The sequence below is a fragment of the Drosophila ficusphila genome, unplaced genomic scaffold, assembly GCF_018152265.1.
Source record: "Drosophila ficusphila isolate 14025-0441.05 unplaced genomic scaffold, ASM1815226v1 contig_198, whole genome shotgun sequence".
Taxonomy (NCBI): domain Eukaryota; kingdom Metazoa; phylum Arthropoda; class Insecta; order Diptera; family Drosophilidae; genus Drosophila; species Drosophila ficusphila.
Genome location: NW_025064092.1, coordinates 7,082,363 through 7,096,204, shown reverse-complemented (window position 1 = coordinate 7,096,204; position 13,842 = coordinate 7,082,363). Strand labels below are relative to the sequence as shown.

The following is a 13,842-nucleotide window of genomic DNA, read 5'->3' as shown; positions in this document are numbered from 1 at the left end:
TTATTGAATTAAGTAAATTAAAAACCAATGCAATTTCAAGCATCGATATTTGTTCGCATTCAAGTCTTTTCGATAAATCGATACGACTGCCAGCCTGTTCCAGCTCTAATAACCGCAGCCAACTTCACGCGCCTTGTTCTTTTTTCCGGTTGACTTTAACGAGAAAGGTTGTGCTCAAATTCTTTTCAAGTGATTTACTATTTTTTTTATGTTTTGAATGGGTGAAATTAAATGAAAGAGCGTACGCCCGAATGCGGCTGAATGAAAGGGCGGGCTAAAGCCCCAGGAGAAGTGATTTTCATGGACAAAAACCAGCTGACAGTTTTTGTTGTGCCCGTGTGCTTGTGTGTGCGCCAATGAGCGAGTGTGTTTGTGTGTGTGAGAGAGTCGCAAAATTCGAAACAACGTGTTTTTGGCAATGTTTTAATGGGTTCCCTTTTTTACACCGCAGATGCCAGGCGTCACAGTGAAGGATATTGACCAGCACGCGGTTACCAAGGCGGTCGCCGTCTTCCTCAAGAAGTGAGTATTATAGATGGGCTACAATCCAACCACATAACCTCACAACCGATTTGTTTATCCCCCTTCCCGAAAAAGGACTGGCAAGTTGAAGGTGCCCGACCAGATGGACATCGTGAAGACTGCCAAATTCAAGGAGCTGGCCCCCTACGATCCCGATTGGTTCTACGTGCGCTGCGCCTCGATCCTGCGCCACTTGTACCACCGCAGTCCCGCTGGAGTCGGCTCGATCACCAAGATCTACGGCGGACGCAAGCGCAACGGTGTCCACCCGTCGCACTTCTGCCGCGCCGCCGACGGTGCCGCCCGCAAGGCCCTGCAGGCTTTGGAGCACGCCCGCCTGGTTGAGAAGCACCCGGACGGTGGCCGCAAACTGAGCTCCATCGGCCAGCGGGATCTCGACCGGATCGCCAACCAGATCGTTGTGAAGCAGCGCGACGCCGCCAAGCAGACCGGGCCCCTTGTTATTTCCAAGTAATCACACGGCGCCCCTTTCGGAATCTAAAATCGCATTTTTAGACTTCTATTGTAAGCGCTTTTTGTTTGCACGAGAGAGATGAGATGAAATAAAACCAACCAATTCACTGAAAGTCTACATAACGTGTTCGGATGCCTAAGAAATTATGTGTTTCGCCTGGCACGAGGGGAATAACTATTAACTGGAACTATTTTAATGTCCGAACAGTTGGCATTTTGTTATCAACAAGATATATTAATGTTTTTATTTGAATAACAGTTTAAAAAAGGACCATTAGTTATCCAAAGCCGAGTTAACGTGGCTCTTATTATGAAAACATAAAGCTGGACTTGGGTTTTTCTAAATTATCACTCTTAAATTAGCCTTTAGTTGTTTAATTACAAATAAGAATTTTAAGTCAAAATAGTTTTTCGGCTATAGAAAAAAAAGCGACAACTTGTATAAGGATTTTGAGGTTTCGAATTTTAACTTTAAATTGGTTAGATACCAATTTTAGGGATTCTGGTCATCACTTAAGATTGGCGATCTATTGTGTTTCAAAATTTTAGAACCATTCAAAAAAAGGAAATTTATTTTTCCTAAAATCCTGCAAACGTGCAAAATTGCTTGACGAAAAAAAACAAACTGGTTAAATTTGTATCCACCTGATAATTTTTCTATGTGTGGAGAAGCTATTTCCAAGGCGATAAAATTAAACAGTATTAAAGCGGTTATAACAATTAAGCTTCGACTTTAGTACAAAATAAAAACGACTGTGGCTCAATATATAAGTTTACACCGTGAGTTTATTAAGATTGTCCCATTTACTTTATTTGACAAGACATGTTCTTCACATAAAATCAAAAAGGTAATTTTATTATAAATCCATTTGGCTTTGTATTTTCACTTCAAAATATTTTAATGTGGCGAAATAACGTTGCAGTTTTACATACAAGAAAGTAATTATTATTCAGGGACTTGACTCGTATTGGTAAGATCTAAAGATCATCCAGCCTAAAAGATCCCACTTTAGCAGCTAGATAAGAAAGTTCAAAAGGCTTCGAATTTGGCTATTAATGATGCTGACGGTTAATTTATACTTCAAGTATTCATGGTTTGCGAATTACTGGCTGGTTCATTTATTTTTGTTATGGTCGTGAATAATGTGAATATCTAGTTATTGAATGAATAAAAGATAGACTGTCATTTGTCTCTTTTTATAATATAATTTATTTACGCATTTGTGTGTTTTCTGAAGGTGTGCAACGCATGAATGTTTTCGGAGCCTTAAGACTAGACACTACGGCTAACGATTGAGGTCCTTGTGGGGAATGGGATCCGAGGCGGGTGTTAAACCCTGTCCAGAGCCTCCACCATGACAATGCTGTTGCCGCGGATTACCTGGAAAAGAAGGTTCAGTAGTAAGAGCATTGAATGAAAGTATATTTCGGAAAGAGCCGCAATCTTACCACCATGCCGATGTTGTTCTTCGTGTTGTCCTTGCATTCCTCAACCGTATCGTCCAGCACCACGTTCATGAAGGGATCGAAACCGCGCAGAATGCCGGTCACGGCGCGTCCTCCGTTCAGTTTCAGCATCATTCGCTTGTCCATGTACCTTTAAGTTTTATTCATATATTAAAATGTAAGGCTCTGGCCTTTTGGCATCCTTTTTCACTTACTTCTTCAACTCTGGGGGATGTGCCTTCGACATTTTGGTAAAAATTGGCAAAAACCAGAAAACTAAGCAAAAATGCGGCCTTAGGGATAGAGATGAAACTATCGAGAATCTATAACACTTGCGATTATATCGAATTATTTGTTAAGTGTTGTAAGTTAGTGTTGTTTTGTTAAAAAAAAAAAGCGCCTCTAGCGGACGAGTTTGTCTAATATTCAAAGATTACAACCAATGGTGGGGTGATTGACTTAGGACATTTTAGACCCGTGGGGCTTACTCACTCTTTTCCGCACTTACGAGAAAACACCCTATAACACTACCTTTTATTTATTCCACCATGCTCTTCCATATCTTTAGCAGTGTTGAAAAACTAGTAAACGCGACGAAGGTCTGCGCGTCGGAGAACGGATCATTACATATTGTATTTAACTCCGCGCAAGTGTAAACGAAAACAGCTCGGTAACATATCGCCAAACATTATCACTGGTCAACAAGAAAACCGTGCAAGACAATACGCAAGTTGCTAACTAAATGCCAAGTGAAACGCTAACCGAAAGAGGTCTCATTTTCCCACAACGCAGCTACCTACTGGTACTAAATTTGTTTTCTAAAGTGTACTAGAAAATAGATTAAGATATGAACCAAAGGATTTGTTTGTTTCTTGCTTGAAATACATTTCAAGAATAATTTGTTAAAGAAATGTTGGTGACAAATACAACAAATGCCATAAAGAAGAACTACAAAATTATTTTTATTTTTTCTTTTGTGTCACACTAATTAAATAGAAACATAAGAAACATATAATTCATCAAGCGAAGAGAAAACGTAAAAACGCATTTGTTTAAATTCAAAACAAAAACGAATAGATTGTACACGAAGATTGATCTATGTGTACAGATGAAAGACAAGAATGATTTCGGTACACGGATCATGAAAAGTAGAACGATTTTGATGCACAGATCAATAAAAGTTGTGTCCGAGTTTGAGCGTTCGAATCTGTCAACTGAAGACATTGATTATCGTGCCAACAGGTTTATCTCGTCCGGTTTTTGTTGACCTTTTCGTTTTTTTTTTTTCTTCTTTTTTTTACCTCTTTGTTTTGGTCCGTGGCCAACTGTTTGTAACCCGTGTTTGTTTGTTCAACGATATTTTCCAGCACGCCCGCGATTTGCTTGTTTGCCCAACCAACCGATTTACGCTTGACACACATGGAGGCGAAATTTTAAAATTTCCTCTTGTTTACGTTTTGTTCACCGCCGGCCGAAAGAGAGGAAAAGTGAAAAGTGTGATTTGACGAAGCGAAACGATCGCGAAAAACCCAAGGAAAAAGCACAAGAGAAACCCCATCCACGAAATATGTGTACGTAGCACATAAATCGCAGAAATCGGGGCCAAACAAAGAACCAGAAAAGCGAGCAAAACTAGACGCGGCCACACGATGGCTTTCGGCCTGTCAATCAAGGACCACCATGGACAACTGCTCCTCCTGCTGCTGCTCGCCGCCACCGCGATGCTCTCGAGTGCGGCGCTGGGCGATGATGCCCCGCCACGCCCCTCGCCGCCGCCCACCGTAAAGCTGAACAAGTGCTGCCACCTGGGGAGTACCTGAACGCCAGCTCCAGCGGCGACTGCATCGCCGGCAGCGAGTCGCTCTGGCTGCCGATGGTCTACCTGGTGCAGCAGCAGCGCTTCTTCGAGCCGCACGGCGCCGGCCCGCGCTTCATGCGCTTCCTGCCCAACGCGCGACCCCACTGCCGTCCGGACCAGGCGCAGGAGCTCTTCCGGAGTCGCGGCGCCAACGTGATGCTCTTCCCCAACGGCACGCTCTACGTGCGGGAGCGCGGCCTGCTGGTCCAGCCGCAGGACTACTGCGTCGACTGGGAGGTGGCGCTGGTCTGCCTCAACCACACTGCCGACGCCCTGGAGGCTCCCGGAGGCACCAACCTTGCGCAGAAGGACCAGCCGGCGCTGCGGCTGCGCAAGTGCTGCGGCAAGTGGGGCAGCTACAACACGCAGCTGAAGAACTGCGACCTGCAGTCCGCCCAGCCGAACGACGGACGCCTCCGGCTGGCGCCACAGCTGCCGGAGAACAGCTACCTGACCAGCTACGGCCTGCCGGAGTGCACCCACTCGGGCGGCTACTCCATCGCCGGCGACTGGCAGGAGGCCAGGCTGGATCGCAGCACGGCCGGCCTGCAGCTGCCGCACAAGAACCTCAGCGCCGAGCAGTACTGCCTGGAGCACACGCAGCACGCCGGCGAGGTGAAGATCATCGCCTGCCAGCACCTGTTCCGACCGGAGGCGGGCCACACCACCGCGGAGGGGGCGACGACGCCCGCGCTGGAGGAGCTCGACAACCAGAACCTGCAGAAGGCCGTGCTCACCGGCGGCATACTCGTCTCGATCGTCTTCCTGGCCGCCACCCTGGTGGCCGGATTCATGCTGCAGGCAGTCCACCACGCCCTCCACTGGCGCTGCCAGCTGTGCTACGTCTCCTGCCTGCTGGTGGGCAAGGTCCTGCTGGCCATCGAGGAGCTGAGCGCCACCCTGCAGCCGGGCAGCGCCAGCTGCCTGATGCTGGCCATCGGCATGCAGTTCTTCTTCCTGGCCGCCTTCTTCTGGCTGAACACGATGTGCTTCAACATCTGGTGGACGTTCAGGGACTTCAGGCCCAGCTCGCTGGAGCGCAACCAGGAGAACCTGCGCCTGGTCCTCTACTCGCTGTACGCCTGGGGCGGACCGCTGCTCATCACCTTCGTGGCCGCCTGCGTGGACCAGCTGCCGGAGACGTCGCTGCTGCGTCCGGGATTCGGGCAGCTGTACTGCTGGTTCGACAACCGCAACCTCTCGATCTTCGCCTACTTCTACGGACCCATTGGACTGCTGCTCTGCGTGAACATAGCCCTCTTCGTGTCCACCACCCACCAGCTGACCTGCGGCCTGTGGAAGCGGGACGACGTCAAGTCCTCGACGGAGAAGTCCGCCTTGGGCAGGGTGTGCCTCAAGCTGGTGGTCGTCATGGGCGTCACCTGGATAGCCGACATCCTGTCCTGGCTGGTCGGCGGACCGCACGGCGCCTGGTTCTTCACCGACCTGATCAACGCCCTGCAGGGCGTCTTCATCTTCATCGTGGTCGGCTGCCAGCCGCAGGTGTGGACCGCCTGCCGCCGGATCTTCTGTCCGCGATTGCGCCACGACATCACGAACACCACGAACGGAGTCCATCACTCGGGCAGCTCCCAGGGCGTCCCGTCGACGGTCGTCGGCACGGAGATCACGCAGAACGTCAGTCTGGCCAACAGCCAGCACGGCGGAATAGGAGGAGCTGCCCCAATGGCGGCCGGGGAGGAGGAGGAGGAGCTGCCGGAGAAGTCGGCCAACGACACCGTACTCACCGTGAAGCGGGAGACCGCCTGCTAAACGTAAGTGGAACGAACACCCCTCAGATAGGCGGCGTAATCCCCGCCTGGCCAGCCCAGCTCCCTAGATAGACAGATAGCTCTGTTTGGCGGCGGCAAACAGTGGACGGGAATGGGAACTATCGTGTGGCATGTGAGTGTATAGTATGGCTTCGGGCTCACACTCGCTGATAGACTTATCGCACTCCCCATGCAAAGTGTCTCCATGAGTCGGCCAGTCCGCCAGTCCGCCTGTCCGTCTGTTCGCCGGTTTGCCGGTCTCGCCACGCTCCACAGCCGGTTCGATCCCACAAAGCACACGTTCAGGTGCGGCCAAAAGCACTTGTGGCATCAAGTGTGAGTGGAGGTGGAGGTGGAGTGATTGGGAAAGGGTTCTTTCCCAACATCATATCCATACTGCTATTGCATATGGTTTGCATACAATCACATTGCCAAAGTTTATTTAACCAGCCAACTTTTCTGTCAGCATTTGCATTTTTCCTGGCTGAGTAATATTTGTGTTACAATTGAGGTAACATTGAAAGGCTTAGGGTTTTATGTTTCAGAGCTTTTCTCATAATTTCACATTTTGATTAACTCAAAGGAAAAGGTTTGCTAAAGGTGTTATAGAAGCAGCTTAAACTTAACTAAAATTTCTTGAACGGACTAAAGATTGTAAAGTATTAAAACAACTCATCTCTCACAGTTCCTCTTATTTTAAATACAATAAATAACACCCATATATTATTATTATTTTCTGGAAACCTACGAAAACCATCCAATTCTGGTTACCTTTCACCGAGAAACACATTCGTTGAACCAATAAAATTAAGCAATAAAGAACTGGCTAGATCAACAAACACGAACTCCATTTTCCGGCACAAAACTAAACAAGTAGATAGTGTGATTATCACTTGTGCTAGACGGTTTAGATAATATTCTCTGTAGACTCACATGTGTGATAATTTTTTATCTATATCCCTCACCTAAGTACATCATCTTCGACAAATATTGAAACGCTGGCCCGTATTTGTCCGGCGAAGAGAGTGGATTTGTTTGCTTTGGCAGCAACAACCACCATTTGAAGGGCTGAATGGCTGAACGGCTAAGTGAAAAACTATGTTGGTGATTGAGGGTTTCTGGACGCAATCGTATGGGGAATAGGGAATAGGGTTCGAAATTTCCGAGCTACCTGGGGCGAATTCACAGCAAGGCGCCGCCCGAAAACTCCGGAGCGTTTCCACTTTTTTATGGCCCAGGGAAAACTGGCGTTGGCCTTTCTTTTCGGCTGTCAATTGCATTGGCATGGCCTTTTCTCCAAATTACGTTGCTTTACAACCATGTGCCAAGTTTACGATTTCGCGTGTAGCACTTGAGTTTCGAGCATGTCCATAAAGATGAAAATGATGCTATTGCTTTTGCGTTTTTCATCGGAAAACTGTGGCGCCGGGTCGAGCGATTTCCTGTCCATTCCATATCCATATGGCCAATAAAACCATCAGCACAACCCTTGACACACACGCAGGCGGCGATAATGGAAAATCTGGACTGGCCGAAAAGGCGAGCGGGAAAATGTCCGGTATCGGAAAACCGATACGCTGGCGCCGTGTCGAGCGATTTCCCGTGGACATGGCAAACATGGCAAGCAGAAGTGCCATCATCATCTGGACCAAATGGCTCACCGCCACGTTTAAACCCAGCTGAAAACCAGAACTTGGCTTTCGATTCGATTGTCATGCCTTCCCATCAAAGCGAAATACAGTCGCCTCTCGACAAATACGCAATTGTTCGAACATAAGGGAATAAACCCTGATCCAACGAACAGGACTCCCGAAATGCGAGCTAAGTGATCGTCAAATGCAACCACCAAAAATACAGAAAACCGGTTTTTGGTGTCAATATTATATGTTTTGCTTCTCATGTGATATGTGATACGAGTTCGTTCACTTGAGACTACACTGTTGTCATCCGAATAGCATTTGAGAAAGAATTCATACAAATTAACAAAGCTAAACAACCAATTAGGCAGGAATTGAGAATATAAATTTATTTATGTTTCCAAGATACAATTGAACGAGTCTTAGTTTTGTTCTGCTTTATGGGGTATACTTTTTTTGCGAGTGTCATACGAGTTATTGTTGTGCGAATGTATATAGTATCTCTGCTCTCGGGTTATTATTTGCCTTTTAACGTGGCTCTGTTTTGCAATCCGTATTTTGGGGTAAACAGGTGCTGCGTGTCCGAGATTACGGCGAGCGAAGGAGAAAGCAAAGCAGAAAACATTGGGTTTTGGCCTTGGTATCTCGGGGATATAAATTGTCTTTGGCGGAAGGGGCACAACAGTGACCTGCATTCGATGTTGCAACCGCGTGTTGCAACTGAAGAGACAAGAGAGGAAGTTAATGGCCCAGGCCGAACTTTTATGGGCCCCTAAATGCATATTAAAAATGTACTGGTTTTTAAAAATAATTATCTCGTTTTTATGGCAGCTGTACGGAACTTATTTCTGAAGTAGTAATACTTTTTAGTGAAATATCTGGAAATGCGGTTTATTCTAACAAGGGATATAGTTATTAACTCAACTTCAACTTGAAGTTTTAAAATAAACTTCACCTATATCCTCCAACCGAAAAAGTTATAACCAACATTTACTACCCTTTGGGTGTTTAGTGCCATGTTGATAATTATTTTGATAAATAGATCTTGTAATCGGACAAAAGGGAGGTCCAACATGGCTATAACTCGAATGCTATAAAGTATATACTATATAGTGTGTTTACCTACTGTTTAGGGTCGGAATTGTCTCGTTCGCTGCATTGCAAGCTGCTGAATGAATTTAATTATAAAATACCCTCTGCAAGGGTATAAAATGCAGCTGCTGTGCCATTTGTGTTCATTTGCACTGGAAAAAACTAAAAAGCAAACTTTTTTTTTGATTATAGAGAGTTGTTTTCATAAATAGCTCCGCTTTTTCTGTAACACAAAACAGTTTTCTATGTGTAGAACAAATGTGCTGGGTATTTTTGCACTTCTCAAGGATTAAAACGAGCGACTTCTTTTTTTTTGAGTGTAGAATAATCCCAGAGCGGCGTGTCCCCGTCACGCTCATCATCACCGCGACGATGCGAAAGTGAAGTTGCCGGGTGCGTTCGTTTTGTCAGGCAAAACTGCACGGATGCAGATGCAGATGCATAATAAATTCACAATAAATGCACGGCAACGGCAACGGCAACACACGTTGCAATTATTCAGCCCACGATCGGTGAGACGTGGTCATAGCCCTTTTGACACACTAAGTTCTGAGCAACTCCAGCACTGATTCGTGGTCAGAGATGGGTTTTAGGTCTTGACTATAAATCATACATTATACAGTGAGGCTTATTGTAGCAAATTAACTATAAATTAATAATTAATTATCTACAAAAGAACGGTGAACAATGAAAAAATTAGTTAAGTAAGAAAGGTGGGATATTAACTGAACATTATTGCTTCTAAGTAGATAAGCAACAAAGAATGTATATTCTGCAATGTTGGCAACTGTACCAATTTTCTACACATATTTTAAATGCCTCATAAAATAAATCAAATTATAGTACCAAATAACTTAAAAGTAGATCATTTCTTATAAAGTTTCTCCAACAATCGAATGTAGTTTACAGAAAATCTTTTGATTGCAATCTAATTTTGAGATCTCCCTCACAAAATCACTTTCTCTTAGGCAATTTTTTGTGATTATGTTGTGTGGGCCAGCAATCATGGTGTGTAAATGCGTGGATCATGATCAAAAAGCGGAAAATTGGCTGAGAACTATGAGCTTGGCCACGCTTGAGTTCCACCTTTTATCTCCATCAGCAATTAATACTGTGTGATTTTATTTAATATTTGTTTAAACACCTATTTAGCCAATTTGTGTTTTTGTATTTGGTGCATTGTTCAGCATGAGTTCACACGGAGTAATTAGTAATACGAATATAACGCCAGTAATTATAGAGTTATAGTCATTGTCAACGGAATTCCGTTTAGCTTATTGGATTTATTTTTATTTCTCCCCCCGAAGTGCAGATAGTTTTATTCGTTGGCGAACGTGACCGAGACTTCCCCTGAAATTGAACCGAGAAAACAGAAATATGAAGCAAAGCTGACTCGCTGGGTTATCTAATCGACTGAAAAGAAGTGAGAAACTTTAAGGTTTATATCTGGGTCAGCGTTTATCTTTATAGTTTGTAGTTTGCTGCTGCTTCTGAGCAAACTACTTGGCATCTTAATGAATTCCTTCCTGTTGACTTTTACACGAATCAGCCAAAATGCTGATGCAAGATTGCTTAATGTCCATTTCGTTCTCGATCTCGATCTCCATCGCGATCGCAATCGCGATCTCCAGATGCACTCGAAATCGCACACGCACACATGCTTCGCGTTAATTTGAGTTTAGCGGCAATTTTTAATTTGTACGTTCTGCAGTTTTTCAAGTTATAATTGCACTGTGGCCCATTTACATTTTACGCAGGGCATTATTTTTTTAATTTGTGCCTGCAACGTCGGTCGTCATCTGATTCTCCATCGAAGGTCGATGGAACGGGGAAAGGGGAATGGGGAAAGGGGAACGGGGAAAGGGGAAATGGGAAAGGGGCATTGGGAAAGGGGCATTGTTGTCATGGGCTCACAGCTGCGGTTAAAATAGTAGCTCTGCAATATCAGTTTTCAGGCGGTCTAATTGAGAAAGTAACTCAGCTAATTACATCCATTTTTTTACTCTATTTCCTTTATTATATGTGATTTTTCTTCGGTTAAGATTGCACTCTGATTTTCTGAGTTTTGCTTGTGTTGATCAAGAAACTAATGTTGGTCATAGGTTCACACTTCAAATCATATTGCACATGGTATCTCTTCTTAGGAATTTGAAAACAAAATAAATCTCGGAATCCGAAATTGCCTTGCCGTTCACTCTTGAAAGTTTTTGAGCAACCCGCAGATGTTCTAGTCGAGATACATTTGTCCATGTGTCTGACCATAAAAAGATTTGATTTGTTTTTTAACAAAATTTGATTGATTGCGTCCAAAAGAAGTATATGTGTATGTAGGATACACATGTACATACATATGTAGATGAATTTATAACAGGAGCCGGAAGAGGTATTTAAATTATTTTTAAACAATTTGGGTATAGGAATACCTAGTAATTCAGTATAAATGTTTGTATTCATGTTAGGATTGTAAAATTTCTAAGCCGATTTAGCTAATGAACTTGCTAATATTTTGGGAGCACTGTACCCACACACGCACGCATATCATACGATTTTGTACTTATTTGTGCCCCCTTTCTTTGCCTTTTTTTTGCAGACAACTGAGACGAGCGACAATGCGAAAGTCAGGCCCGGATACAAAAGTCCAGACCCCGAACGAGCGAAATAATGGCAATGGGCAGCTCCGCAGCGCGGAGGCAATGAAAAAAAAAGAAGAAATACTTATATAAAAAGCAGCAAAAGCTGGAGTTTCGAGACGCAGCACACACTTGCGCAATCGCAACAACGGCAGCAACAACATCGAAAACAGCAACAGCAACAACAACAGTAAGATCAACAGTCGAGCAAGCTGACCAGCTAATTGTGTGAGTGAGTGAGTGTGTGTGAAAGCGTCTTGCGCGTGATTTTGAAATCGGCCAACAACCGCTGTGGAACAAAAAGTACTCAGTATGCCAGTATTCAACTTCAATTTGAGCCGGCACAAAAGAAACGTATTATTTTATTCATCGTCATGATCAAGTCAACCAGCTCAACTCAATTCAACTCGACAAGCAAAAGCAGTAAAAGCTGACTAACGGTAAAGCAGTACGGGTCACATTAACACGTTCTAATTGGACACTTCACTTCGGTCAGTGTTGCGAAATACTTGCGGCAGGCAATTGGAATGTGCGGCCAAACAGGAATTTACAATAGACAAAACAAAGCACAGCTATTGTTGCTCTTTCACTTCCAAGCAACAAAACACAGAAAACAACAATGCATGCGTGTGTGTGTGTGTGTTTGTGTGGCAACCACAAGGAATTTGCTGTTGAGGCACTTTTGTTGTTTTGGTTTTAGATGGCTGCTCTGCTTTTTCCGACTCAAATCTCAAGTGTGAGAAAAACATCGCAGACACACATGCACATTTGGATGTTTAACATTTAAATTAGCTGATTCTGATTGGGACTCCACGATTCCATTAACTTGACACTGCTTGCATGCATCTTGTCTGTGTGTGTGTGTTTATATTCTTGACACTTTCATTGCCTAATCGTCACTTTTTTACTGGAATACTGGATGAACAACCGCTGACTGCAGCTATTTTTATGTTTGGCGCATAATCTTTCCACCGAAAACTTTTCTGTATGTTATTTTTTATGTCTAGAGTAAACAAATGAAATTTATTTACTTGGAGGCCTAAACAGAACCGCCTCACACACACTGACACACGGAAGCAATCAAATTGATCATCGAAAGTTCAACGATACTTATCGATCAAGGTTAAATGGTGGAAAGAAAAGCGATTTTAATTAATCAACGAACGAGCAGTAGACACTCAAACATGCGCAAACTGACCCAAATTCCAAGCAAGCAGTACCGTTGTCCTGCATCCTGACTGTGGCGCCAATTCAAATGTATTCCCCCATCCCCAAACGTATTTAATGTATTTTAGGTCTTGAAAACGCAGAAACTATAATGCAGTACAATCATTATTTCTCATTATTTTTATTTAACCATTTTTTTTATAATTATCTAATCTTAATTTATTGCTCGAATTGCGTTCGCACGTTCAACGTGCGTTTGTAACCATTGTATTATGTAGTTGAACTTCCAAAGTGTTCAGGCCAAAAGTAATTCTCACCGTATTAACCATACTGATACTGGTAGAAGTGGAGAGTATATGTTTAATTGTACATAATCAACGAGGATGTATTCTTTTTTTTAAATAAGTAGATTGTATTTTTTTAAGCGAAGCAACGAATCGAATATGAAACTATCGAATGACTGAAACAAAGGCAGCGAATACTTTACACCAACATAGATCATAACTTTTGATACTAACTTTTGACTGTTGTATATAAACGTATTTTGTACACCTTATTGGCTAAGCGATGATTTATTAAAGTATATGCACATTTGCGTGTGATCCCCAAAGCTCGAGTAAATCCTTGTTACTTCCCACAACGAATAGTGACTAAGTTCTAGTTTGTAAATCGATGCTAAGTCCCCCCCGAATCAGAAAACTTTTGGTAGATGACCCATGGAAGATATATGAACGAACAAGTCTGCAAATCCCCCATTTAGTCAGCGGCCTCTCGCCCCCAAAAGCGATTTTCGAATGATTTTCCCCCGAGAGCAAGAGTATTTTAACGATAAGTATCATATAATGTATGGCATTCATAAGGCATATATCAATAATTCGCTTTTGGAGGCGTGCGAGCCTATACCCCTATACTCCCATGCCCCCTCCTCCGCCGCCCCTGTTCGCTATTAATTTATAGCGCAGAGCGGGAACATTTTATAGATAAACATGCGGAACAAAACTGTCTGAAATGGCAATTAAATGAAAATGAAAACGAAAACGAAACTGAAAACTGAAAACTTGGCATGAATGCGCAGCTATATAGAATAGATATACAGATATACAGCCTCCGATATTTACAGAATGCACCCGCAGCAGAATACGCGAACGATTATGGCAATTGCCATTGACTAAGAAACCACTAAAATGTTTACATGTATTCACGGTACAATAAAGCTTTTTGGCAAAAATATCAATGAGAGTGAA

The 13,842-nt window shown here is 43.8% G+C and overlaps 3 protein-coding genes across 3 annotated transcripts; 2 read left to right on the top strand and 1 right to left on the bottom strand.

Moving 5' to 3' along the window:
• The first annotated feature begins 104 nt into the window (after nt 1-104).
• On the top strand, nt 105-1,114 carry LOC108095318 (40S ribosomal protein S19a). Its single transcript, XM_017196394.1, has 3 exons — nt 105-167; nt 452-522; nt 598-1,114. The coding sequence occupies exons 2-3, from the start codon at nt 452-454 to the stop codon at nt 995-997; spliced, it is 471 nt and encodes a 156-aa protein (XP_017051883.1). The 5' UTR covers nt 105-167; the 3' UTR covers nt 998-1,114.
• Nucleotides 1,115-2,182: 1,068 nt separating this feature from the next.
• On the bottom strand, nt 2,183-2,773 carry LOC108095319 (probable small nuclear ribonucleoprotein G). The gene is made up of 3 exons (XM_017196396.2): nt 2,658-2,773; nt 2,446-2,593; nt 2,183-2,377 (listed from the first exon to the last, which is right to left on the bottom strand). Exons 1-3 carry the CDS (start codon nt 2,687-2,689, stop codon nt 2,327-2,329), a joined length of 231 nt encoding a protein of 76 aa, XP_017051885.1. The 5' UTR covers nt 2,690-2,773; the 3' UTR covers nt 2,183-2,326.
• A 1,210-nt stretch (nt 2,774-3,983) lies between these two features.
• LOC108095317 (probable G-protein coupled receptor Mth-like 1) lies at nt 3,984-13,208 on the top strand. The gene is given in 3 exon segments (XM_017196392.2): nt 3,984-4,245; nt 4,248-6,075; nt 11,392-13,208. Coding segments are annotated over 2 exon segments (1,980 nt in total). The 5' UTR covers nt 3,984-4,091; the 3' UTR covers nt 6,074-6,075; nt 11,392-13,208.
• The last annotated feature ends 634 nt before the right edge of the window (nt 13,209-13,842 follow it).